The sequence below is a fragment of the Rana temporaria genome, chromosome 1 (assembly GCF_905171775.1).
Source record: "Rana temporaria chromosome 1, aRanTem1.1, whole genome shotgun sequence".
Taxonomy (NCBI): domain Eukaryota; kingdom Metazoa; phylum Chordata; class Amphibia; order Anura; family Ranidae; genus Rana; species Rana temporaria.
The window spans coordinates 488,519,500-488,546,730 of NC_053489.1; the positions used below are offsets into that span (position 1 = coordinate 488,519,500).

The window sequence follows — 27,231 nt, forward strand, 5'->3', positions numbered from 1 at the left end:
TTTTCTGATCAATAAACTTTTTATTACATTTTTTATAAATGTTTCCCCCCACACACACAAAACAACTTAAGGAAAACATTCCATACAACATGAAATAATGCAAGTAAATATAGTGTACCTTAGTCATTATCATCCTATTATCCCCTCTTTACGTTTAGTGATATGGCAGGGTAAACAGGATCGCTTTTAGTGCATTTTTCTAGTTAGAAAAAATTCCTGCTAGACTTAGCAGCATTGCTGAAAGGCAAGGGGCTGAATATTTGATAACATCAGTTTCATATAGGTTAAATTCTTGCACTACCTTTATGGACATCTTCTGACTTCTATTTCTTTCTCCTAGGCTCTTCTTGACACACAGAAGTTACTTAGATCTATGGTTACAAATTTTACATTTAATCTGGGATTTTCTGGAAAGTTCTACCACACAGGTAAGCATTCTGAAATCTTGACGAAAAAAAGCAACCACATAACTTTTGTCTATTATGATTTCTTTCATGTCTTATGGTCGAAAGATGTAAAAGCAACATCACTGCCAGATTCTTATCCATATTTCCAGTCTGTTATTTTCTTGCCAATCTTAATATGGCTTTGTAGTCACTGATGCAGAATGTAATGGTAACAAATACTGGGCACTCACAAAGTTTTGTCTAGCGCCTTTGTTGTTCAGGAATCATGGGTCGGCCATGACAGTTTTGTGGAACAGTACACATTGCAGCAGCTAGGAGTGCACCTCCATAGCCTTTTAACTTAGTCACATTTCAAAGAGCCTGTTAGCTCAACTTAGGTACAGCAGACACCAGGTCAGGTACTACAGGTCTTTACCAGAGCTTTAAATATGTAATTGAGGTTCTGTCAGGATTTCTGTTAGTTTCTGCTAATCATAAACATCTACAGATGATCACTTCCCTCTGACTTATCGTAAAACAGTCACACAATTCTTCAGTTCTGTCACCCATGGTTTGTAGGGCAATAAAACCTATTAAGAATATACAGTGTAAGGTAAAATGTCTTAACCAGGGCTTATAGGTATCTGAACGCCAGTCAGGCTTGAGGAGACCTCTCTGAGACCCTTGCCTAACTCACAATTCCCCAAAAATCTACACACATTTCATAAAATCAGATAAGACCAAGGCACACTAATATTATGTAAATATTTGAATAGAGAAGATAATACAGAATACATCAAGATCATACATGACTAAGTTATAATATACAGAAGGGGAGACAACAGTCTCCTACCACCTGGGTTACAGACCTGTCTGAGAGACACCATGTTTGATATCTCAGGACATGAAATTCAATGCTGAACAATAATCTACCAGTTTCCAAAAAGCAATCTGTACATAAAAATATATTAATATCTGTATAAAACTGTTTGCAAGGAATGGCCACGGTATGGTTGTGGTATTGACAAATCACGTGTACGTGTGAAACGTGTCTGCCTTTTTGTTCCTCTGCCTACATGGATTGTTTTTACATGTTTTGGATATATTAAAGCCTTTTTGCATAATATGGGAGTGCTGCCATTCGTCCAAATTTTTCTTTACAGTTGTAAACTTGTGACATGCAATTGGCCACCTCCCAGCCTTTTGTTCGGTCAGATGGTCTCTGTTAGCACCCCCTTGATGTCGAGAAAAGGGGACTGCAACTATAGTTGACAGCTCTTGTTTAACATCAAACCAAGAAACACCTAACAGGATTTGAGAGAGCCACTGTACTGTTTTGCTTTTTCATTGGACTCTGCAAACCAGGACTTGCAAGTATTTGAATTTTCCACCTTTTGTCTTCCTGTTGCATCATTGTCTTTTTGTTTCTATGTAATACCCTATTTCGGGAAAAAAAATATTTGCCTTATTTTGACATTTTCATTATTAAACCCTATTTTGAAAAGTGTTAAAACTGTCTCTAATGAGCTAACACAAATTTAAATAATCCCTGTCTTTTGAAAATAGATACTGTAGTGTAAATCTCTTATTATACCTGTCTGTGGTGGTTGTGTGTGTTACAATGTTTATTCTAAAATCATAAGTGTCATTGCTGTTGTTGTGAAGGGTTGATAGGCCCAAAAGCTATATGGTGGCAGTTTGGGGTTTTCTTTTTCATTGTTTTTAATGGAAGTATTTCACATAAAGAAATACAAAAGTTATGACAAAGAAAGCGTATCTCCCGCAATGTAAAATACATACTGAATAAGTAAGAGACCATACATTTTTAAAACATAAAAGAACATATAAAATGTGCGTTCTTCCAAATAAAAATCTTCACAGTCAGTATAGATTGTACTACCAGTGTGGGGTAACCACAGAACTCGTTCAAAAGCTCATTGTACATTAAAGGACAGAGTAGCTACAAATTACATTTCCAAGTTTAGGTTTGGCTGGTAATCCTTAGAGCACTGGAGATGCATCTTGCAGTGGCTGTATACATTCATGAAAGGGGATCTATACCTCCAGGAAAAGGAATCTGCATCCCCCATCATCTAGAAACCGGTCTTCACTCTGATGAAATAGCCACTGTTCTAGGTTTATAGGGAATAGGTGAGAAGGCCAAAGAGATATAATAGCAAAGACGGAGAAGAGAGAAAGAGAAGAGGGGAAAGGTTGAGGGGAAAAGTAGGGTATGACCTTGCGCACAGAAGCCCACCATACTGAAGCTGACTTAATCGGGTATGGATCGAGGATCTTTAGACAGGTACTTGAACCAAGGGTCCCAAACTTTCTCAAACATCTGCATTTTATTATTCAAGATCTCTGTCATGCGCACATTAATCATAATTCAGGAAAGTTTGTGCTTCAGCTGTTCGAATGGCAAGACGTCAGATTTCCAAAATTTTGCAATAATACTTTTTGCTGATATGAACGTAGCACCCACTACCTTAGGTAGGTAGGTACTAGAGTAGTGCTTTTGCGTGTACTGCCAGTAAAGGTAAATTTAGGCAGAACTAGCTGTGATCTAGGTCTGTTTGTTTTTGATCTGGGGGCAGGGGAGTGGTTTTAGCGTTGCAGCAGGTGACTGACATGTGCCTCAGCTCTTTGGTGCCTCCTCTGTTCCCAATGAGAAGGTTCTGGAAAAGAGGCAGAGCAGAGGGTTAGAATGACATGGGGTGTAACTAGGATTGGCAGGGGGCAGGCCTCCTAGTCCTATATATACCCATGGTCAGCACGCTGGGGAGGAGTTGTCAGGTGGAAGAACTGAATGATGGCGTGATAGGCTGTGGTGGGCCTTGAGAGACCCCCTTTCTGGGGGGATTGACCTCGGGCCTGGAGCTCAGGCGCTGGGAGGGAACCTCTCTTTACACGATCATTGAGAGGTGTCCTGGAACAGGAGCAGGAGGAAGATAGTAGGGAGCACGGCCAGGAAAGTCATTCAGGAGGGATCCATGCTGGGGTCAGGAGTGAGAAGCACAGTGAGAAGCTATGGGAGAGACATGGCAGGATTGGATGTGGAGCCAGAGGGAGAGGATGTGGTGTTGTTGAAGTCAAGTCACTGCAGCCAGGAGGATTGGCAAGATTTGTACCAGACTTGCTGGGATCAGTAGTCCACCAAGTATCAGTTAGCACAATTATCCTTTTCATCTAAAATGGTTGCTACCACAGAGGGGACTGCAGACCCCTCCTGCAAATGGCTACTAGGAAAATGTTAGGACTTATTCAGAGTGAGGTCTAGCCATGTGCTAACGGTGACAGGAATCTAGCAATGGACAGTAGAGGAAAGCAAGAATCAAAAGTAGTGTGCTGGAGGAGATGTAAGGTAGCAGAGACTGTCAATTTAGATTCCAACCAACTTTATTTTCCATTAAGAAAGATTCATTATGGGGGCGTGAAAAGAAAAAATGTATCTCGCACCAAATGTGCAATTAAACAAAGAATTAAACTAAATATGAGCGGCACCTCAAAAACAAAAAAAACAGTGGATACCACTGCTGCAAAGTGGATTAAAAAATGGGTGAGTGCACTAATAGCTATTAAATAAAAATAATAACTATAATCAAAAATAATTAATAAATAAATGAACAGCAAGTGAAACACCAGCCTACCTAATATAACCTAAATATCTCAAAAAAACACTTTAACATCTAGTCCCCATCGTGACAGGTGCCTAATAAATAAACTTGATAATTAGTGATCATTAAGTGAAAAATAATTGAATATAATAACACTATTCCATAAATAATCCTGAAGACGTGTCAAACGAAACGGACGTAGAGGCGTCACCTGGTCACGTACCAAGGTCACCTCAGGTTCCCTTTGGCTCACAGCGGTGCAGGGTGGAACGCACGCCAGCGCACATGAGTGGGGGCGTGGCTTGCTACGGAAGCCGGATGGTAGCATAGATCCAGAGCTCCGGCGTCTGCGGGGATAAAGCGGCTCATACTGACTCACCGGGTGCTCTTTTCATTCGCCTCACCTGGCGTTCTAGCTCTGGTGACCCCCTGGAACATGTCCAGAAAGCGGAAGGAGCAGAGGAGGCCACAGCGGCTGACGGACTTCTTCTGCCCCCATCAGCACGGAGGTAGGCAAGATGGCGCAGAGGCGGCGTCCACTCCAGCGCACACAGCACATGGCAATCGCTCTGGGTCGGCCAGGGTGTCCCAGCACAAGGGTTCCCCTGACAATCTGCTCTCTCCCACTCCCTCCTCAACCTCTGGCAGTCTGGCTAAAGCAAAGTTTAGGCTGGACAGAGAGGGATCAATGCCTGCGGAAAGCCCTGTTGTTGATTCAGGGGATGATACACGTTCTCTCCCAGATTCCATTGAATCCTTTTCCATTGCTCATCAACCTATGATGGACACGGTTCTGAAGGACATGTTGTTATCTTTACGCAGCTCATTGCAATCTGACATGATGCAATGTATGCACAGATTCCACTCGGATATTCAGGCAGTGGAGGCTAGGGTGGAGCATATTGAGCATAAAATGGGGGAATATCCCGCCACCATTAACGATCTGGTTGATTCGCACGAGGAAAGAGAGGGGGATACAGAGTGGATAAAAGCTAAGCTCGCAGATATGGAGGACAGAAGCAGGCGAAACAATATGAAAGTGAGGGGGGTGCCCGAGTCTGTCCTGCAATCAGATCTGCGCTCTTTCGCCTCCTCCTTGTTCAAGGCGCTTCTCCCTGATCTCTCTGATCTAGAACTCACTATCGATAGGATACATCGACTGCCCAAGCCGTCCTTCCTGCCTGAACAGGTCCCCAGAGATGTTATCCTATGTTTCCATTTCTTTCACGCCAAAGAGCAGCTGATGGCAGTAATGCGCAAAAGAGAGCAAATTCCCTCGCAATATCAGAACCTACAGTTTTTTGCGGACTTATGCCAATACACTCTGCAAAAACGGAGAAACTTAAATACCATCACCAAAGTGCTTAGAAATCATAAGATTGAATACAGATGGGGTATCCCGCCAAATTGTCTCTTACTAAGGAGGGCCGCACACACATTGTGGAATCGCTGGAAAAAGGTATCTCCCTACTGGAGGAGTGGGGGATCCTTCCTGAAGACACGGATGTCCTGAAATCCACCACCAGATCTCTGTCGCGGTTTGATCCCGAGTGGAAAATGGTTACTAATAAGAACGCCAAAACGCAAAGCTGAACCCGGATGTGGTATTTACCTATTTGTTCTTCCCTGGTAGGCATCCCTGGAGAGCCTATAGGCCTGGACTCATCCCCATTTTAACCTGGGCAGTTTTCCGCTGCTTACGGGTATTCTTTTTCAAGCTGTGATTAACAAGGTTCACACCTTGTACATGTTGGCAGTACGCCAGTTACTTGACTGTTCCTGTTTTTTTTACTTCTGTTTTTTTTCTCTTTCTTGTGTTCCTCTGTTTTTTTCTTCTCACTCCCAAGTGTTGTTAAAAGCACCACACTCAGCGTCTACAAAGGAATCGGTTTCCTGCACAGAGCGATTGAGAACGGAATCGGTTTTTCCAGTTTATTCACGCATGCCTGGAGCATTTTTACCCTTTCGACTAACAGTGAGTAAGTTGTTAGTCGTTTTTTGTTACACAGAGCTTACTACACGTCATTTCCAGAAAGGCCACTAGGGGGAGTCATTAAATTTGTTTTCGTTATAATTCTATACCACATATTTTGTTATTGCTTAAATGGGAATAAAATTCATTTCAATAAACTTTATTGGCCTTAATCACCCAGCTAAGAGGAAGTCTATGTGGAGAGAGGCTACTTCCAACCAAGCTGACATTTTATGTGCTCAGGAAACACATTTTTTCCGCAACGTCTCCACCCATCTGTTCCCATAGGAGTTTTCCACATGTCTTTAAGGCTAATGCTCCTAACAAAACGAAAGGGGTCCTCACAGGCATAAGGGAGACGGTGGCTTTTACTTTACATGAGGCTGTCTTGGATCCCAGAGGACGTTACATTATACTAGTGTGTGACATCAATACCACCACGTTAACTATTGTGAATGTCTATTCTCCAAATAAGCACCAAATTAGTTTCTTTCGTAAGCTGATGATCAAAGTGGTCGAGCACAAAAAGGATAAGCTTGTTCTATGTGGTGATTTCAATGCAACACCGGATCCAGGTATTGATTCTTCTTCAGGCGCCAAGCGCGCAAGCCCATCATTGTCGGCCTCAATCCATAATCACAACCTATTTGACGCCTGGAGGTGCCTTCATGCTGGAGAAAGGGACTTTACTTTTTTTTCCTCACCACACGGAGCATACTCCAGAATTGACTTATTTCTAGTGGACCAACCCACCCTTTCTAAAATATCGGCTACTTCCATCAATACAATAACTTGGTCAGATCACGCCTCCATTACCCTCACTTTGGAGGATACCGTAGCTGACGCTGCATCGTCACAGTGGAGGGTCAACTCATTCTTGCTGCAGCAGGTGGAGGCTAGGAGCCATATTGAAACACATTTGAAGGAATTTTTCAGTAATAATGAACATTCTGTGCAAAACCAATTTGTATTGTGGAACGCCCATAAGGCGTACATTAGAGGCATTCTCATTCAATTGGGGGCGAGGGCTAAGAGGCAGCGGCAGCAAAGAATGAAAGAGTTAACAAATTAAATTTTCCTACTAGAGTCGACTAACAAACAGAACTTATCCCCTGTAATCTCTCAAAAATTTAACCAGCTGAGACATGACCTCAGACTTCTTTTATTGGAAACATTTGAAAAATCATCCCGTAGATTGAAAATGGCCTACTATGCCACGGGTAATAAAGCGGGTAAATTATTAGCACATAGAGTGAAGGGTGTGAGGTATAAATCCAAGATACCTTGGCCCGGATTCACATACATTGGCGCATATTTATGCGGGCGTAGCGTATCTAATATACGCTACGCCGACGCAGCGCACAGAGGCAAGCACTGGATTTACCAAGCACTCGCTCCCACTTGCTCTTAAAGATACGCTGGGTTTCCTCGGCGTAAGCCAGCGTAGGTGGAAGTGGGCGTGAGCCATGCCATTGAGGCGTGACCCCATGCAAATGATGGGGCAAGCGCCATAGAAGTACTTGAAATGAACGGCGCATGCACCGTCCTGTGGCCGCTTCCCTGTGCGCATGCTCAGAATCACATCGGAACTACTCCCTAAGATACAACGGATCACTGCCTACGACGTGAACGTAACCTACGCCTAGTCATATTCACGTACAACGTAAACGACAAAAGATACGACAGCTTGTGTTCCCTGGTCCATACCTTTGCATGAGTAGCTCCTTCTATGTGGGGAATAACTTTACGCGTATATAATGCGCCGGGCGCAACTACGTTTGTGAATCGCCGTATCTCCCTCATTTGCATATGTGCATAGAAAATCAATGGGAGTGGAAAATGCGCCCAGCGTAAATATGCGCCCACGATATGACGGCGTAGGCAAGTTACGTCGGTCGTAGGAAGCCTATTTTTAGGCGTATCTCAGATTGTGGGCATGGCGCACAGATACGATGGCGCATAGATAGACTTACGTGGCGTATCTCGAGATACGTCTGCGTAAGTGCTTTGTGAATCCGGGCACTTATATTCTTCATCCCCTAAGCAATTGCAAGCTACCATCCTCAAGACATAGCTGATGCCTCTACTATAGTTCCTTGTATAATTTAAAGGATGATGTTGATACTTATCAACCTGATTCTGATGCAATTGGCCAATTTTTAAAAAGTCTGAATATTCCCTCTATATACCAAGACCAACTACAAAAACTGAATATGCCTTTTAGCAGTGAAGAGATATGTAAAGTTATCGATTCTCTCCCTATGTAACGTTACGCCGGATATTATTTGAGAGTTAGGATCTCAACTGCGGAGACTACTCAGTTTCGGACCCAGGTTTCACTCTCTTGTGTGCAGAGAGCTTGGAATCCTATCATCACAGTCTCAGTCAAGAACATTTCGTATCTAGGGGGGGTGTAAAGTAAGCATGTGAAATAGCGCATGTTTCCAGTACTTAGAACTGTCCCTGCACAAAGTGTCATTTCTGAAAGAAAAAAAGTAATTTAAAACCGGACTCGCGGCTATAATGAATTGTCGGCTCCCAGCAATTCAGAGAGAATTCATTCATAAAAAAAAAAGTGTGGGGGTCCCCCCAAATTCAATTACCAGGCCCTTCAGGTCTGGTATGGATATTAAGGGAAACCCCTGGGCAGCCGCAGAAAAGAGGGGGGGAATAGAAGGTGAAGTGGGAGAGAAAAAAAAAAGGGGGTAGAAGGTCCATGGGGTGCGCGCAAGACGATCCCTATATTAACAGTAATGCGGTGTCAAACCTAGAAGGGTGGTAGTATGTGATCCAAGGTTGCCAAACCCTGAGAAACTTGTCGTGCGTATCAGAAAGGACATCCGTTAGTTTCTCATTAACCATTACATCATTCAGGCGGTTTTTGACTGCCTCAAAGCTAAGTGTGGGGGTCTTCCAAGCTCTCGCAATTGTCAACCGAGCTGCAGTAAAGAGATGCTGGGCTAGTTGCCTCTCAGGACGCAGCAATTCCACGATAGGCTTACCAAGGAGTGCTGCAAAAGGGTCCCTTTTAATGTTAATCTGAAATAGATTACGAAGGAGAGTGTATACTCTAATCTACAGTCTGCACGCCTGTGGGCAGGACCACCAAATATATGCCATGGAGCCCTCCTGAGAGCACCCCCTAAAACAGAGCAGGGAATAAGAAGGTTTGGTTTCTCGGGTCGCATTCTGTCCGCGATCCTGGCTCTGTAATCCAAACCCTCCGCCCAAGTGCTCATTTCGGGAGTTTTATCCAAGCCATTTGCAATTTCAAATGGCACCAGGCAGGGGTGCCCATTATCTCCACTAATTTTTTATTTACTAATTGAGCCCCTTGCAATATATGTACGCTCTCACCCTGGCATTAGAGGTTTTCCTGTCCAAAATTCCACTCAGGCCTCGTACACATAACCGAACATGTCCGCTGAAACTGGTCCGTGGACATGTCCGACCGTGTGTACGGCCTAGCGGACCAGTTTCCTGGCCTAGCGGACAGGTTTCCAGCGGACAAAAGTTTCTTAGCATGCTAAGAAACTTGTCCGCTGGAACCATGTCCGTCGGAAATGTCCGATGGTTAGTACGACTCATCGGACATGTCCGCTGGTTATGACGTATAACCAGCGGCCCGAAATCCCACGCATGCGTTGAATTGATTTGACGCATGCGTGGAAGCATTGAACTTCCGTGTCAGAGAAAGTCGGTGTCTTCTACGTCACCGCGTTCTCTGTCCACAGGGATTTTGGTCTGATGGTGTGTACACACATCAGACCAAAACCTCCCAGCAGACATGTCCGATAAAAACGGTCCGTGGACCGTTTTCATCAGACATGTTTGGTCGTCTGTACAAGGCCTCACACTATCAGCTTGTTCGCAGATGACATCATTTTGATCCTTACTGATGTGGAAACTTCCCTGGCTTCAGCTCACACGGCTTTGGAGTTGTTTAATAAGTTGTCCTACTACAAGGTTAACAAAAGTAAATCTTACCTAATGGATGTGGGCATTGCCCCTTCTCTGCAGAGGAGGCTTGCTGCCCGGTTCCCTTACTCTTGGAGGGATAGCGAGTTAAGGTACTTGGGGATCTCTCTAACAGCGACTAGTGATGACCTACTTGCAGCTAATTATACCCCGTTCCTTGACTCTATGAACAAGATGTTACAGGAGTTATCTAAAGTTGAACTGCTTTGGTCCGGCCACAACTGTTGTATTTATTTCGGACACTGCTGATTCCGGTCCCCGTCTCTTTCTTCTCCAAAGCCCAATCCCAGCTAAATAAGTTCTTATGGCAAGGTAAAAAAGCGAGATGTTCCTTTAAGAAGTTGTTAGCGGCCAAGAGAGTTGGAGGTGTTGGTCATGTTCTCCTGAAGGACTACCACTTAGCTTCGATTCTCTTGCAGGCTAGACTGTGGTTCGTACAGACCCACAGTCCTAGATGGCTAGAACTAGAGCTAGTGCAGGCCCCTGTTAATCATTTATCTGACATTCTACTATCTAGTCGTATACGCACGCCAGACCTTAATTATTTCGCTCCCACAATGGTAGCTACTATACGCACATGGAAGATGTTTGCATTTCATTATTTCATAGATCAAGTGGTTAAACCTCTACCACTTACCATCTCAAACTTACCTCTTATCATCCCAGGCTTATACGTTGTGCAATGGGTGTCTAAGGGCATGAAGGTTATAGGAGACTTGTCTGCAGGCCCTACACTCAAGTCATTTAGAGATTTACAAGTAGAGTATGGTCTAGAACATGATATTGATCTCTATAGGTATCTCCAAATAGCTCATTTTCTCAGGAAGACATTTCAGACATCCACAACGCTACCTTGGCGAGTAGCGCTTTTTCTTACTAATCCCACAACCAATATTATGCCCTGTACACACGATCAGTTCGTCTGATGAAAACGGTCTGATGGATTTTTCCATCAGTTATCCGATGAAGCTGACTGATGATCAGTCGTGCCTACACACCATCAGTTAAAAAAACGATCGTGTCAGAACGCGGTGACGTAAAACACAACGACGTGCTGAAAAAAATGAAGTTCAATGCTTCCAAGCATGCGTCGACTTGATTCTGAGCATGCGTGGATTTTTAACCGATGGACGTACCCACAGATAATCATTTTTTTCTATAGGTTTTTTATCCATCAGATAATTTTAAAACAAGTTCCTATTTTTTTTGACTGATGGATAAAAAACCGATGGGGCCCACACACAATAGGTTAGTCTGATGAAAACGGTCCATCAGACCATTTTCATCAGACAAACTAATTGTGTGTATGCAGCATTAGGGGGATTTCATTGTTTTACAATCTCTTAAATAATAAAAACATCTTTATCAAAACTTCGAACCTAGAGGCGTGGGAGCGAGATCTGGGAGCAACGTTCACCGATGATCAATGGCAAAAAGCTCTGCGCAGTACATTTTCTGCATCTTAGGCCCCATACAGACGACCAAACATGTCTGCTGAAACTGTTCCGCGGACCAGTTTCAGCAGACATGTTCGGTCATCTGTACAGCCGAGCGGACAGAATTCCACCGTACATTTGCCCGCCGGGCCTTTTTCGAGCGGGCAAATATTTCTAAACATGTTTAGAAACATGCCCGCTGGAATCCTGTCTGTACAGACCTACCGTACATGTCCGAGCGGCCGCCATCCCTCGCATGCGTTGAATGACTTTGACGCATGCGTGGAAGGGCCGCGCACGTCGCTGCGTCATCGTCGTGGCGACGGCACGGCCTCGTCGCCGCATATCGAGTACGCGCGGATTTCTGTATGATGGTGAGTACAGCCATCATACAGAAATCTCCGGGCAGACATGTACGATGAAAACGGTCCAGCGGACCGGTTTCATCGCACATGTTTGCTCGTCTGTACGGGGCCTAAGAGTGTTAATCTATGGGAATTATCCCATAAAATATTGGTGCAGTGGTACTTAACACCGTACCGTTTGTGTAAATTTGATCCCAGGGTCTCCTCCTTGTGTTGGAGGAACTGTGGTGAAGTCGGGACGTTGAACCATGTCTTGTGGTCATGCCCTTTCCTTAAAGGCTTGTGGGCAAGTGTATTTAGTCTAGTGTCCCAGACGGGTACTCGGTTTATTCCCTCGGCAGAAGGGGCACTTTTGTCCCTAGGCTTAGGTCTTGTACCAGTCTCTGCAAGAACTATAATCACCCATATTCTTCTTAGCACTAGGTTAGGAATTGCGCGGCATTGGAAAGATGCAAACCCGTCCTGAATCAACTAACACCCATGCTTCCTATGAGCTAATGTTCGCTGTGTCCCAGGGAAATTATGCCAACATGAAACTCAAATGGTCCAAGTGGAATGAGTGGTATAGCTTGGTTTATAACAGCTGATGTGCAGACGATTCTTTCTCGCTGCTCGCTCACTTTTTCTGATTTAAGCGCTGAACAACACTTCAATGTTTTATTTTGTTTATTTTTCTTATGTTTGTCCAGTTTTTCCGGACATTTTCTTTTCTTTGCATTGTTTATTCACGGTACTATTGATCTGTGTTTGTTACTACTGCAGAACTTTGGCTCAGAGCACCTTGGTGTCTCTGTTCCATATTGTTTCTTATAACTTTGTATGTCCTTTATGTATTCAATTGGAATTCTTGGAATTAAGACGAGCACTGTTGCCCCCCGTCCCACAGCACAGTTTGCTCCCAGATGGGGTGTTTGGGAGGGGGGGCAATATCCTGGCCATTTGATTTGGTATTGGACTTTTAACCAATGTTCAAAATCTTCTATGACTGTGTGTTTACCAATGTAAAATCCAAGTACGAATGTATAACAGGACATAATACAGCTCATTATATGTCTATTTTCTTTCTCTGTATGTATAAAACTTCAATAAAAACGATTGAAATGAAGAAAGATTCATTATTTGGGCATCCCATATCACCTTTTCACCATCCAAGTTTAATCCCCTAATAAAAACAAAAAAAAACAAGCAACGACTGGAGAAAGTGTGCCTAAAATGGATGTCTGACCAAGCAGGGTGATGTGTGGATGCTGAAACACGCGGCGACCCCATGGGGGCACCGCTACATGAATATAAAGGTTATGAGACATCTCTGGGATTTCGATGCTGTCTCCACCATGCAGCCCAACACAGCCTGTATTAGGTTTTTGACAAGGTTTACTTGGGTGAGAGTGTAGATGAAATTGTACACCCTAATCCAAAAAAGGCCTACCTTAGGGCACTGCCACCATATGTGGTACATCGTCCCCTCTTGTCCGCATCCATGGAAACACAAGGGAGACACTCCCGGTATATAGGTTGCCAGCCTAGCTGGAACCATGTACCATCTCTGAAGAACTTTATAATTCACTTCAATAATAGAGGTATTATTGAGAGACCTCGAGGCCTCCAGGACTATCAAGTGCCATTCGTCCAGCTCAATCGTTTCCTGGAGAGCTACCCCCCATTTTTCCATATAGCTCAGTTTAACAGGGGAATTTGTCAAAATAGTATACATTTCAAATATATGACCTTGGATTTTATCAAAATTTCTGAAGGAAAAAGGGTAATTTAAAATCACTCGCGGCTATAATGAATTGTCGGCTCCTGGCAATACAGAGAAAAGTCATTCAAAAAGCGTCACTTCTACTAAGACAGATTTGTAAGCTTATGCTATGACTGTTATTCTTGGCGGTGTGTGTCAGTGCCCATCCTCTACTGGATGGGCATAAACATGAACTCTCATCAAGTCAAGCATTCATGTTTATAATATGTATGCTGTTCAAGAGACATACTTGGAGGGTGTTGACTTACTGTATGTCTTCATGTCTTAGTACTCCATGACCAGCTACTCTGCTTGAATCTCATGTGTTGCTTCTGCAAAAATTTTAATGACTTTTCATAGGCTATGACTAAGCCTATATCTTTTAATTTTTTATCTCATTAGGAAAGTATTAGCACTTCCCATATCACAGATCAGTCATAATATTTTCATGCCTTTTTTTAACTAGGTTTTCCATTACACTGTGATCTTTGTGGATGATTAAACTGTAGTTTAAAAGAAGTTTAACAGAAGTCACCACCAACACCAACACAACTTCAAACAAATAGTAAAATAATTGAGACACAGGGGTTGATTTACTAAAGGTAAATCAAAACTGTTCTCTTTTCAAGGGATGTTGCGTTTCACAAGTGTATTTTCCCCAGAGATTGGTAAATGAGGTGAAGCAAGGTTCAAGCAAAAATGCTGTTTTACTTTACTTTTTTTACTTTCCGTACACGTGATTGGGTACTTATTGCAAACCTATTTACCTACTCTAAGCTCTGGGATAAATTCCTTTAATAATTGATCCCCACAGGCACCAAAGAGTGAATAAAGCAGACTATTTCCTCTTTTCAAAGTGCTCTGGAAACTGGCATTCCCTGAGAGCTGAGTCCCATCAGGAATTGCATAGGAATACATTGTGTGTTCCTGTGTGAGTCACATGCAGCACAGTGTGGTGCAATTTGAGCCTATTCATTTTGAATGGACTGAATCACACTGGACCACACCAAAAGTAGTGGTAGTGCACACACTACTTTAAAAAATGCACTGCAACCAGATAGCATGGTGCTTTTGTACCATGCAATCCGGTACAGGCAAACACTTTGCATTTGTGTCTTGCATTTGGGGTGTCATTAACCTAACACTGACACCGGCTGCAGATCTTAACTGCAGTGCATTTTGAACACCAGTGTGGAAATGCACACAGAACACAGGTTTCCCGCACTGCATTCTGGTATACTTACTGTATCTATGCTCCTTTGCAACTACCATTGCAACTACCGTCAGACGTTGTCTCGTCTGAGGCTGAGGACGAGACAATGTCCGTGATAGGCGGAACACTGAGCACAGGCTCTGCTGGAAAACTGAGTGTTCCGCCAATCACAGAACAGCATGAGGAGGAGGCGTGGCTTTTGAACAATGGATGCCCGCAGTCTGACTGACTCTGCCGGGAATAAGGTATGGAGATCATCGAAGTGAGGCATGCAATAGCACAGTGAGGTATGCAATGGCAAGGTGACAGTGTCTCTATAAAATCATTAAATGTCAACTTTAACAGCTTCCTCAGTATTCCCAACTTGAGGAATTAATTAAAACACTTTTTAGCACTTGAATACATTATTTGAAATAGGCTGTGCACCCACACAATTGAGAACAACACTCCCCAGTAAGGTTTTGTCAGCAAGCAAATGTGTTGGGTGGGTGGTGATCTCATCCTGTGCTGCTTACTGAATTATTTTAAAGCTTCCAATTAACAGTTTGTAGTTAAAGAAACAGTGACCTGTCAGTTGGATACCTGAAACCTCGCTGAAAACTGGACACCAGTAGGTGAAAAAAATTATTTTTTCAAGCTTTTACTTGCTCCCAAGCCTTGAGCTCAGATTTGTAACCTTGAAAAATACCATAGAAAATCTAATTGTAGTCTTTAATATACATTCATTATTCACTGGTGCATAATACCACCTCACAGACCTTTCAGTGTCTGCCACTCCTCTCCACTGGCTTCCCATTGCCAAACGAATAAAATTCAAAACACTAAGGCCTGGTACACACAATAGGATTGATCCGCGGATACGGTCCTCCGGACCGTATCCGCGGATAAATCCTCTGGCGGATTTGGATCCGTTGGCATGTACTCACCATCGGATCCAAATCTGCGCGGAATTCAACCGCGGTGACCTGTCGCGCCGTCGCCGCGATGATGACGCAGCGACATGCGCGAAGCTGTCGTATAAGGAAATTCACGCATGCGTCGAAAAGATTACGACGCATGCGAGGGACGGGTTCGGACGGATCAATCCGGTGAGTCTGTGCAGACCACCGGATCGATCCGCTGGAGCCGATTCCAGCGGATAGATTTGTTAGCATGCTAACAAATTTTTATCTGCTGGAAATCGGAAATATCCGCGCATAAATATCCGCTGGAACGTACACACCAGGGGATCTATCCGCTGAAACTGATCCGCTGAGATTTTTCAGAGGATGGATCCTCTCGTGTGTACGGGGCCTTACAATAACTTACAAAGCCGTTCACAATTCTGCCCCGAACTACATCACCAATCTTATCTCCAAATATCACCAAAACCGTTCTCTCCGCTCCTCCCAAGACCTTCTGCTCTCTAGCTCCCTAGTCTCCTCCTCCCATGCTTGTCTCCAGGACTTCTACAGAGCCTTTCCCTTCCTCTGGAACGCACTACCCAAATCTGTCCGGTTATCGCCTAGTCTGTCCACTTTTAGGCGATCCCTGAAATTTCATCTCTTCAGGGAGGCCTATCGTGCCTCCAGCTAACAATCGGATCTTCTACTCCCCTCACTAGGAATTTAGGTGAGAAACTATTGATTGGGCTTTGAGGGCACACAGTACAATTTGGTATAGAAAACTAAAGATTTATTGAGTATGAAATATCATATAAAATCAAACAGACATAAAATCAAATTTAGGTCAGTGACTAATACTACACGGGTAGTGACAACAATATACAATCTTAATATATACAAGCTTTATCTGACAAGCACAGTTACAAGTATAATGTTGAGTTGTATATCCCATGTGATATTTCCGGAGGTTTACTGGAGGCCTTGCTCTACATGTTACGCGCGTTAGCGCTTCCTCAGGAGCATAAGATATTGCATAGAATCAGTCGCATTGGGGGTAGACAAGCGACAGTAGTGTCCTAACCCCACAGTGGCTGAGTGGACAGAATCTGTCAATCCAGCCTAACGTGGGGATATTATCAAAAAACACATAAAGGATTATAAGGAAGGGTGATCAAGCAGTCAGGTGCTGGTAAGCACTTGAATTCAGATCCGGGGATCTGCACGTGCGGTATTTCAATGCTCAGTGTGCTGGGCTAGATAGGGTAGATGAAACCATCTAATAACACAGTCTTTCAATCCTAGGTATGAGTGCCAGAGGATATTGTATAATACTGCCAGAACAAAATCCTGTAGCCTGATCCGCACCTAGATCCGCACGTGTCCCCAGAAAAGTGATAGCGCCGATATCAGCGCTATCACTTTTCTGGGGACACATGCGGATCTAGGTGCGGATCAGGCTACAGGATTTTGTTCTGGCAGTATTATTGTCAGGACCGTTAAGGTAAGTACTCACCGAGGCCGAGATGCCGAGGGCGGCTACCTTTGCGACTCTGTGCACCTCACCCCCTGGAGGTGGTAACAGCGAGGAGGGGCACAAAGAGGCACCGGCTACCAGCAGCGGAAGATGGTAAGACGAGAATCACTGGAGATGTGATGCGAAGACACCAGGGGAGCTGTGGTAGATATAGCAGAGATGCAGGTGCAAAAACAAAGTCCAGAAGGCTGAGAGCCCGTTCAGGTCAGGACAACAGGAGATCCAAGAAGCAAGCCAAATGGTCAGGGGTTCCGGAAGGCAGAGAGTCCAAGTCAGTAAGCCAATGGTCAAAGGGAGTGGAGACGGCAGCAGGTCCAATAAACAATCCAGGGGTCAAGTGCAGGAGAAGGCAAAAGAGTAGTCAAGTCCAGATCTGGGTCAAACAGGTAAAGGTTCAGGTTTCTTCAAGGTGTTTCAAACAAGGTAAAGCTGACAACGAACCAGCAATTAGCAAAGGGGAAGGGGCTGGCTTAAATAGGCCGCACTGGCCACTGATTGGTCCAAAGTAACATGGGTTCAGAACCAGGCTCCAAGGGACAGCAAGCAAAGTAATACTTGAGCAGTGGCTCAGAGGCAAAGAGCTGGACTCACAATGGACAGGTCCCAGGTTCAATTCCACCCAGAGTCAACTGGGGAAATGTGACCGTAAAGGGCAGTGCCCTGACAATTATACAATATCCTCTGGCACTCATACCTAGGATTGAAAGACTGCGTTATTAGATGGTTTCATCTACCCTATCTAGCCCAGCACACTGAGCATTGAAATACCGCACGTGCAGATCCCCGGATCTGAATTCAAGTGCTTACCAGCACCTGACTGCTTGATCACCCTTCCTTATAATCCTTTATGTGTTTTTTGATAATATCCCCACGTTAGGCTGGATTGACAGATTCTGTCCACTCAGCCACTGTGGGGTTAGGACACTACTGTCGCTTGTCTACCCCCAATGCGACTGATTCTATGCAATATCTTATGCTCCTGAGGAAGCGCTAACGCGCGTAACATGTAGAGCAAGGCCTCCAGTAAACCTCCAGAAATATCACATGGGATATACAACTCAACATTATACTTGTAACTGTGCTTGTCAGATAAAGCTTGTATATATTAAGATTGTATATTGTTGTCACTACCCGTGTAGTATTAGTCACTGACCTAAATTTGATTTTATGTCTGTTTGATTTTATATGATATTTCATACTCAATAAATCTTTAGTTTTCTATACCAAATTGTACTGTGTGCCCTCAAAGCCCAATCAATAGTTTCTCACCTAAATTCTCGATATATCGGGGCGGTGGCACAATTTATACAGGTGCATTCACGGTATCACCACGCGACATATGCACATTAAAATAGGCTTTCTCTTTTTGTAAAAATACTCCCCTCATTAGTTCATCCCTCACAGTCCCTACCTTTTGTTTTACCAGCCCATCCCTCCTAGGCCTCGTACAGACGAGGGGACAGTCTGCTGAAAACGGTCCGCCAGACCGTTTTCAGCAGACATGTCCCCTCGGAGATTTCTGTCTGATGGTTGTACACACCATCAGACAAAAATCCGCGCGTACACGATCCGTGGTGACGTGGCCACGGCGTCGACACGGCGACGTGCGTGGCCCTGGAAGTTCAAAGCTTCCACACATGCATCGAATCACTTTGACGCACGCGAGGGATGGCGGCCGATCGGACATGTCCGGTGAAACTGTACAGACGACCGAACATGTCCGACGGACAGGCTTCCAGCGGACATGTTTCTTAGCATGCTAAGAAACATTTGTCCGCTGCAAAGCGGTCGGCTGGACAAATGTCCTCTGGAAACCTGTCCGGTTTCAGCAGACATGTTCGGTCGTGTGTACAAGGCCTAACATTGTAAGCTCGCAGGAGCAGGGCTCCTCTAACCCTCTTGTTTTGAATTGTACTGTTAGTGTAGTGTCTCTCTACATTGTAAAGCGCTGCACAAACTGTTGACGCTATAAAAATCCTGTATAATAATAATAATAATAATAATACAGACAAATGTAAAGTTATGGTTGTTACACATAAAAAAGGTGAGAAAGGAGAAGGCAGCAATATCCTAAGGTTACCACATTAAACGCCACAGGCTTTGCAGTAAAATTATAATGCCTTTGTTATAAAAAGGCACAACTTATTTTCCCAAAATCTCTTTTATAACTAGGATGTCACAAGTGATTTTGATACTTGAGAACATACAGTATATCATTTTGCAATAAATTTAAGCACAGCCACAGCAGGGGTGTTCTACATTTCACTCTTCCACACTGTCATTACTGTGATTGCAAGAACAAGGCCGGGAGATTCTGTTATTGTATATAAATGCTCTGCCCTCTCTGATTGATAGCTATCAAAATTCCACACTTCCTTTTACTCAGATAAACAATAAAGACATTTCAAAGTGACTTATGCATGTTTTTTTCACATGTGATTGTTAAAAAAAGTGATTTTGAATATTTCTTTGTGGAAGATATGTACTAACCCCACTAAGTATAAACCTTGTACAATAATTGATTCACGTTAAACAATCGTACATTAAAGATGACTTCCAGTCAGATGGTAAAAACATATTTTATTCCAGTAACTTAAATTACAAAATATAATTTTTTAAATATATACAGGGGTCAAGTCCTGGGGAAAAAAGTGTGGGAACTCCCACCCAAGATCCACTCCCCCACCAAAAAATAAAAATGATACGCTCATATGCATAATTACTAAACCGCATGTTTTTTTTTTTGATCCACTGTACCTTAGTAGTCCTTTATGTTAGTGGACGTTTCCTGTTTATGGATTCATCGGGTAGTGTGCGGGTATTCCGTCACTTCCTCGATGCCACAATGTCTCCCGGGAGCTTTTGTCATTGTTCCCAGGAGACATTGCGGAGGTCTGCCGCGAGTTATCGCGGGATTTAGAAAGAAGCTCTTTCTAAATCCCACGATAACTCGCGGCAGACCTCCGCAATGTCTCCTGGGAACAATGACAAAAGCTCCCGGGAGACATTGCGGCATCGAGGAAGTGACGGAATACCCGCACACTACCCGATGAATCCATATACAGGAAGCTGCCAGTAACATAAAGGATTACTAAGGTTCGCCTGCCCCTGACAGTGACTCGAGCTGGGCATCGCCTCTTAGTGAAGGATTGGCTCAGGCGGCTCGGCTGCTCTAGTCCTGCAAAGGGAACTGAGTTCCTGCTGTGAAAAAAGTGCAGGAACTCCATTCCCACGCATTCCCGCAGGACTTGAGCCCTAAATATATAACATAAAACAGCATAAATACGTCTTTAGTATTTTGTAATTTACTAAACAGCAATCTGGGAATAAGAGAGCATTTTGAGCCAAATAAAGCTCTGTTGCATTGCACACTGCTGTCCGAACATGTTAACAAAAAATGAGAGCATGATAATGACCTCATCAGTATGCTTCTGATCTTTCGCTGTCAAATTAACAGATTGACTGAAACTGTTGACCATGCTGCATTGCTTAAAGCAGACCAAGCATGAAATATATTTTATATGTTAAGTGTAAAAAAAAGGTAAAGTGTAAGGCAGCGCATACATTGAGCATTTTATTTCCTTCAACAAGCGGGTTGAATGGAAAAAAATTAAATATTTCCCACTGTTCTCATAATCATTCCCACTGTTCCATTGTGTTCTGATGGTGGGGAGCCTTCCCCACGGTCAGAATACACTGATCAGTGTTGCAGGGTATAGCCAGCAGCACTGATCATTCAGGAAAAACCTAAAAGACAGGTTGTACAGAAATCAATTGGTAAATTGACTTCTGTACAACCAGCCTGCTCATATATAGGTTGGAATTCAGTTGGCTATAGACTGCAATACTGATCAGTATATTCCAACAGTGAGGGAAGCTTCCTACCATCAGAACACAATGGCACAGTGGGAGTAATTTCTCCATCTGCCTTGAATGTGTGGTTGAAGGAAAAAAAATGATCAATGTATGGGCTGTCTTACCTTTACCTAGCATTTTGACACTTAACATATAAAATATTATGTATGTTACACTTGACATAGTCATTTAAACCCTGGTGCTTGTGCAGTGCTGCTGGACCTTCTTACTCATGACTTGCCACAAAGTTACAATCTTTTAGTCTGATTGCAGGGAAGAAAATACTGAGGAAATGCTTCATCTTGCCTGCAGCCAAATGATTACATCATGCTGCTGAGGCAAAGTCGTTTGGTTGGGGCTTAGTAATGTTCTTATGTAATGTTCTTTTTAATGACTTTAAAAAAATATATATATTGTTTATATATTATGACGTTACTGGATTTTTTTCATTCAGATTAATTTGTAAAGTTGTTGAAAGGTCCACAGTAGCTGCAATACAGGAAAATTAGGGTTTAAACATAGCTGTGCTGTCTGGCAGGGATACCTGAATCATAAAGCTAACTGAATCACAAGACTAGCTGAACAGAATTACAAACACTGTCGATAACCAAATAATTAACGTAAATATTTCAATTACATATTTACAGTGCCTTAAAAAGGTATTTATAATCTTTGAAATCTTCCACATTTTGTCAAATTACAAATAAAAATATAAATGTATTTCATTGGGATTTTATGTGATAGACTGATGCCGCGTACTCACGACTGAGAATCTCGTCGTAAAAGAAATGTTGTTTTCCTCGACGAGGTTCTTGTCAAGCTTGACGATATTCTTGTCAAGCTTGACGATATTCTTGTCAAGCTTTTCTTGCATACACACTGTCGAGATAAAATCTTGTCATTCTAAAACGCGGTGACGTACAACACGTACGACTGCACTATAAAGGGAAAGTTCGACTCCACTGGTGCCACCCTTGGGGCTGCGTTTGCCAATCTCATGTTACTGCGCGTTAAGTAAAAGTTTGGTGAGAGACGATTCGCGCTTTCAGTCTGTTACAGGGTGACGAATGTGCTATCTCCATTACGAACACTACTTTTACCGAAGGTGCTCTACCGTCTCATACTTTATTCTGAGCATGCGCGGGTTTCTAAGCATACACACAAACGTGTTTCTCGTCGAAAACCAGCCCGACGAGAAACACGGCGAGGAAATTGAGACTCCCGATGAGAAAAAAGGGAGCATGTTCTCTTGTTTTCTCTTCGGGGTCCACAACAGTTTTCTCGACGAAAAACATACACAACCGTTTTTCTCTGAAAAAATGCTCTGCTCTTGAAGGATTCTGCCGAGGAAAACGGTCATGTGTACGAGGCCTAACACAAAGTGGCACATAGGGCCAGATCCTCAAAAGGGATACGCCGGCGTAAGCCGTCGTATCCCTGGTTCTAACTTTGGAACTGATCCACAGAATCAGTTTTCCAAAGTTAGGCAGAAGATCCGACATGTGTAAGGGACTTACACTGCCGGATCTTAGGATGCAGTACCGCATCCGCCGCTGGGGGCATTTCGAGTCGAAATGCTGCTTCTGGTATGCAAATTAGCACTTAGGGCGATCCACAAAGCTTTTCAGCTTCGTTTTTTCGCCGTAAGTTTTAGTTTGCAAGTGTAAAATTAGGGCTGCTTTTACAAAGTGTAAAGTTAGTAACACCTTGTAAAAGCACATTCAAGCGACTGCATTTGGTATGCATTCCTGAGGGAGAACTCCACGGCAATTTGTAAATTCTAAACCGGCATGGGTTCCCCCCCAGGAGCATACCAGGCCCTTAGGTCTGGTATGGGTTGTAAGGAGACCCCCCTACGCCGAAAAATCGACGTAGGGGGTCCCCCTACAATCCATACCAGACCCGTATCCAAAGCACGCTACCCGGCCGGCCAGGAATGGGAGTGGGGACGAGTGAGCTCTGTTAGCGTCTGTGCTCAGCAATTTTCAAGTCTTCTCACAGATTCTCAATTGGATTTAGGTCTAGATTTTGACTGGGCCATTATAACACATAAATATTCTTTGATCTAAACCATTCCATTGTAGCTGTGGCTGTATGTTTAGGGTTGTTGTCCTGCTGGAAGATGAACCTCCACCCAAGTCGCAGGTCTTTTGCAGACTCTAAGGCCGTGTACAGGCGACCATACATTGCCCGCTGGAAAAAGGCCCGGCGGGCAAATGTATGCTGGAATCCTGTCCGCTTGGGCCTACACACGACCGAACATGTCTGCTGAAACTGGTCCGCGGACCAGTTTCAGCAGACATGTTCGGTCGTGTGTACGGGGCCTAACAGGTTATCTTCTAAGATTGCCCTGTATTTGGCTCCATGCATCTTCCCATCAACTCTGACCAGCTTCCCTGTCCCTGCTGAAGAAAAACATCCCCACAACATGATGCCACCACCATGTTTCACCTGGGGATGGTGTGTTCAGGGTGATGTGCAGTGTAGGTTTTCCTCCACACATAGCAATTTGCTTTTAGGCCACAAAGTTCAATATTAGTCTCATGTGACCAGAGCGCCTTCTTCCACATGTTTGCTGTGTCTCCCCACATGGCTTCTCACGAACTGCAAACAGAATTTCTTATGGCTTTCTTTCAACAATTGCTTTCTTTTTGCCACTCTTCCATAAAGGCCAGATTTGTGGAGTGCACGACTAAGGCCGCATACACACGATCGGTCAAAACCGATAAAAACAGACTGAAGGTCCGTTTTCATTGGTCCAAAACGATCGTGTGTGGGCCCCATCGGTCAGTTAACCTTCGGTCAAAAAAATGAGAACTTGCTTTAAAATTGAACCGATGGACGCCTAACCGATAGGTCAAAACCGATCATTAGTATGCAAAAGCATTGGTTAAAAACCCTGCGCATGCTCAGAATCAAGTCGACGCATGCTTCGAAGCATTGAACTTCGTTTTTTTCAGCACGTCGTTGTGTTTTGCGTCACCGCGTTCTGACACGATCATTTTTTTTAATTGATGGTGTGTAGGCGCGACGGACTATCAGTCAGGTTCATCGGTTAACCGATGACAACGGTCCTTAGGACCGTTCTCATCGGATGGACTGATCGTGTGTGCGCGGCCTAATGCCGCGTACACACCATCACTTTATGTGATGAAAAAAAATGAAGTTTTTAAAAACGTCACTTTAATTGACTGTGTGTGGGGGAAAACGTCGTTTTATGTCTTCTAAAAAACGACCAAAAAAAATTGAAGCATGCTTCAATTTTATGTGTCGTTTTTCAAAAGTGCACTTTTTACTTCACAGAAATTGACCGTGTGTAGCAAAAAACGTCGTTTTCTAAGACGTTTTTTCATCCACGCATGCCCAGAAGCTACTTATGAAGCGAGCTTCAATGGAAAAACGTGGTGGAACGTAACCTCACTTTGCTAGAACATTGTGAGAAAAACGATGGTGTGTAGGCAACTTCGTCTTTGAAAATTGAAGTTTCAAAAACGTCATTTTTTACTTCACAGAAAATGTCGTTTTTTTCATCACATAAAGTGATGGTGTGTACGCGGCATAACAGTTGTCCTGTGGACAAATTCTCCCACCTGAGCTGTGAATCTCTGCAGCTCCTCCTCTTGGCTGCTTCTCTGATTAATGCTTTCCTTGCCCGGACTGTTTGTTTAAGTGGCCATGTCTTGGTTGGTTTGCAGTTGTGCCATACTCTTTCCATTTTCAGATGATGGATTAATCAGTCTTCCATGAGATTTTCAAAGCTTTGGATATTTTTTTATAACCTAACCCTGCTTTAAACTTTTCCACAACTTTATCCATGACCTGTCTGGTGTCTTCCTTGGCCTTCATAATGCTGTTTGTTCACTAAGGTTTTCTAACAAACCTATGAGGGCTTCACAGAACAGCTGTGTTTATACTGATATTAAATTGCACACCGGTGGACTCTATTTACTAATTAGGTGACTTCTGACAGCAATTGGCTCCACTAGATTTTAGTTAGGGATATCAGAGTAAAGGGGGCTGAATACAAATGCACGCCACACTTTTCAGATATGTATTTGTAAAACATTTTGAAAACTACCGTATTTATCTTCCTATAACGCCCCCAGGCGTATAGCACGCACCCCCAACCTAAATGGAAAATTCCTGAAAAAAAAAGAATTACTTACAGTTTGGATGCCCCTCGTCGGTGTCTTGCCCGGCGTCCATCGGCGGCCTTGTCCGGTCCGGCGTCCTTCTGCGGCCATCGCGGTGTCCTCCCTGCTGTGTTTTTCAGCTGATCCCTGCTTCCCGCGCTGTGTTTGAATCACTCCGCTGACATATATCGAGCGCAGTACACTCGGGTATACTCAGGCAGGCTCGGCTCCTCTTGCGTAAAGGACGTACAGGACGCACAGGACGTGACAGCGAGCGGAGCCGAGCTCGGTGTACTGCGCTCGGTATATGTCGGCGCAGTGGCTCAAACACAGCGCGGGAAGCGAGTATCGGCGTATATGGCGCACCCACGACTTTGCCCTGATTTTAAGGGCAAAAAAGTGTGCGGTATACGCCGATAAATACGGTACTTATCATTTTCCTTCAACTTCACAATTATGTGCCACTTTATGTTGATCTATCACATAAATTTCCAATGAAATACATTAAAGATTTAGGGGCAGATCCACAGAGTGAGTACGCCGGCGTATCTACTGATATGCCGGCGTACTTTCAAATTACCCGCGTCGTATCGTTGTTTTGAATCCTTAAAACAAGATACGACGGCATCTGGGTTAGATCCGACAGGCTTACGTCTTTGTACGCCTTCGGATCTAAGATGCAATTCTTCGGCGTCCGCTGGGTGGCGTTCACGTCGTTTTCCGTGTCGAGTATGCAAATTAGCTATTTCCGACCATCCACGAACGTACGAGCGGCCGGCGCATTCCTTTACGTCGTCTCTAGTCTGCTTTTTCCGGCGTATAGTTAAAGCTGGTATTTCGTGGCGTATAGTTAGACCTGCCATGTTAAGTATGGCCGTCGTTCCCGCGTTTATTTTGAATTATTTTTTTTGTTTGCATAAGTTGACCGTGAATCGGGATGGACGTAATTCACGTCTATGTTAAAAAAAATGACGTCCTTGCGACGTCATTTAGCACAATACACGGCGGGAAATTTAGGGACGGCGCATGCGTAGTTCATTCGCCGCGGGGACGCGCTTCATTTTAATGAAACACGCCCCCTAATCGCCGATTTGAATTCCGCGCCCTTACGCCGCTTGAGATACACTACACCGCCGTAACTTACGGCGCAAATTCTTTATAGATTCAATTTAAAGCCAGGTAAGGTACGGTGGCGTAGCGTATCTCGGATACGGTGCGCCGGGGCAGATCTTTGTGGATCTGCCCCTTACATGACAAAATGTGAAAAACTTCAAGGGGTATGAAAACTGACACGTACCACCTAACTAAACATTGTTGCAACCAAGTGCAGTGGCCTCTTTCAGCAGGATTATGTACTCTGCTGTGCTGCAAAATGGTTTGGGAAAAACAACAAGTTTGAGGTATTGAGGTGTTGACTTGACAAAAGGTGGTTCTACAAAGTATTGATTCGGCGGGCTGAGTACAAATGAATGCCACACTTTTCACATATTTATTTTTTTGTGGAAAACCATTTATCATTTTCCTTTTGCTTTACAATTGTGTGCCACTTTGTGTTGTTCTATCACATACAATCCCAATAAAATTCATTTACATTCTTGGTTGGAACATGACAAAATGTGTCAAATTTCAAGGGGTATGAATACTTTTTCAAGGCACTGTAGCTGTATGACTTTGCATTTAACTTTAACAACCTGTATTTTTACATTTATGTTTTACATACTGGCATTTCATGTGAATATACTTTCAGGCACTGAAAAAGAGGATATGGGAGATGACCTTTTATTAGGATCGGTGGATGAGTTTTGGTGGTTCCCTCACATGTGGAGTCATATGCAGCCTCACCTTTTCCATAACGAGTCCTCCTTGGTGGAACAAATGATTCTAAACAAGAAATTTGCTTTGGTAAGGAAATGCATGTTTGTTGGACCTTTTTATAAGGAATGCCAACATGATTATAAATGATGTCTTCAATGCCATTGATCATGTTTTACAGTGCTCATGTTTTTGAAACTTATTTTTCATTATGTTAAGAACCTATAAATAAATATTCGTGTTACTGGCCTTTCTTCCAATTTAAAAAAAGCTCAAGAAAATGCAAGAGAAAAAAAGCAAGAGCA

General features: G+C 43.6%; 1 protein-coding gene across 1 annotated transcript in view; it reads left to right on the forward strand.

Annotated features, from left to right (window-relative positions):
* LOC120918475 (bifunctional heparan sulfate N-deacetylase/N-sulfotransferase 3-like) overlaps nt 1–27,231 on the forward strand; it is a 349,511-nt gene that overhangs the window by 154,552 nt on the left and 167,728 nt on the right. The window contains exons 3-4 of the mRNA XM_040330079.1: nt 341–428; nt 26,862–27,016. Coding sequence (XP_040186013.1) covers nt 341–428; nt 26,862–27,016 — 243 coding nt within the window. The remainder of the gene's footprint in view (nt 1–340; nt 429–26,861; nt 27,017–27,231) is intronic.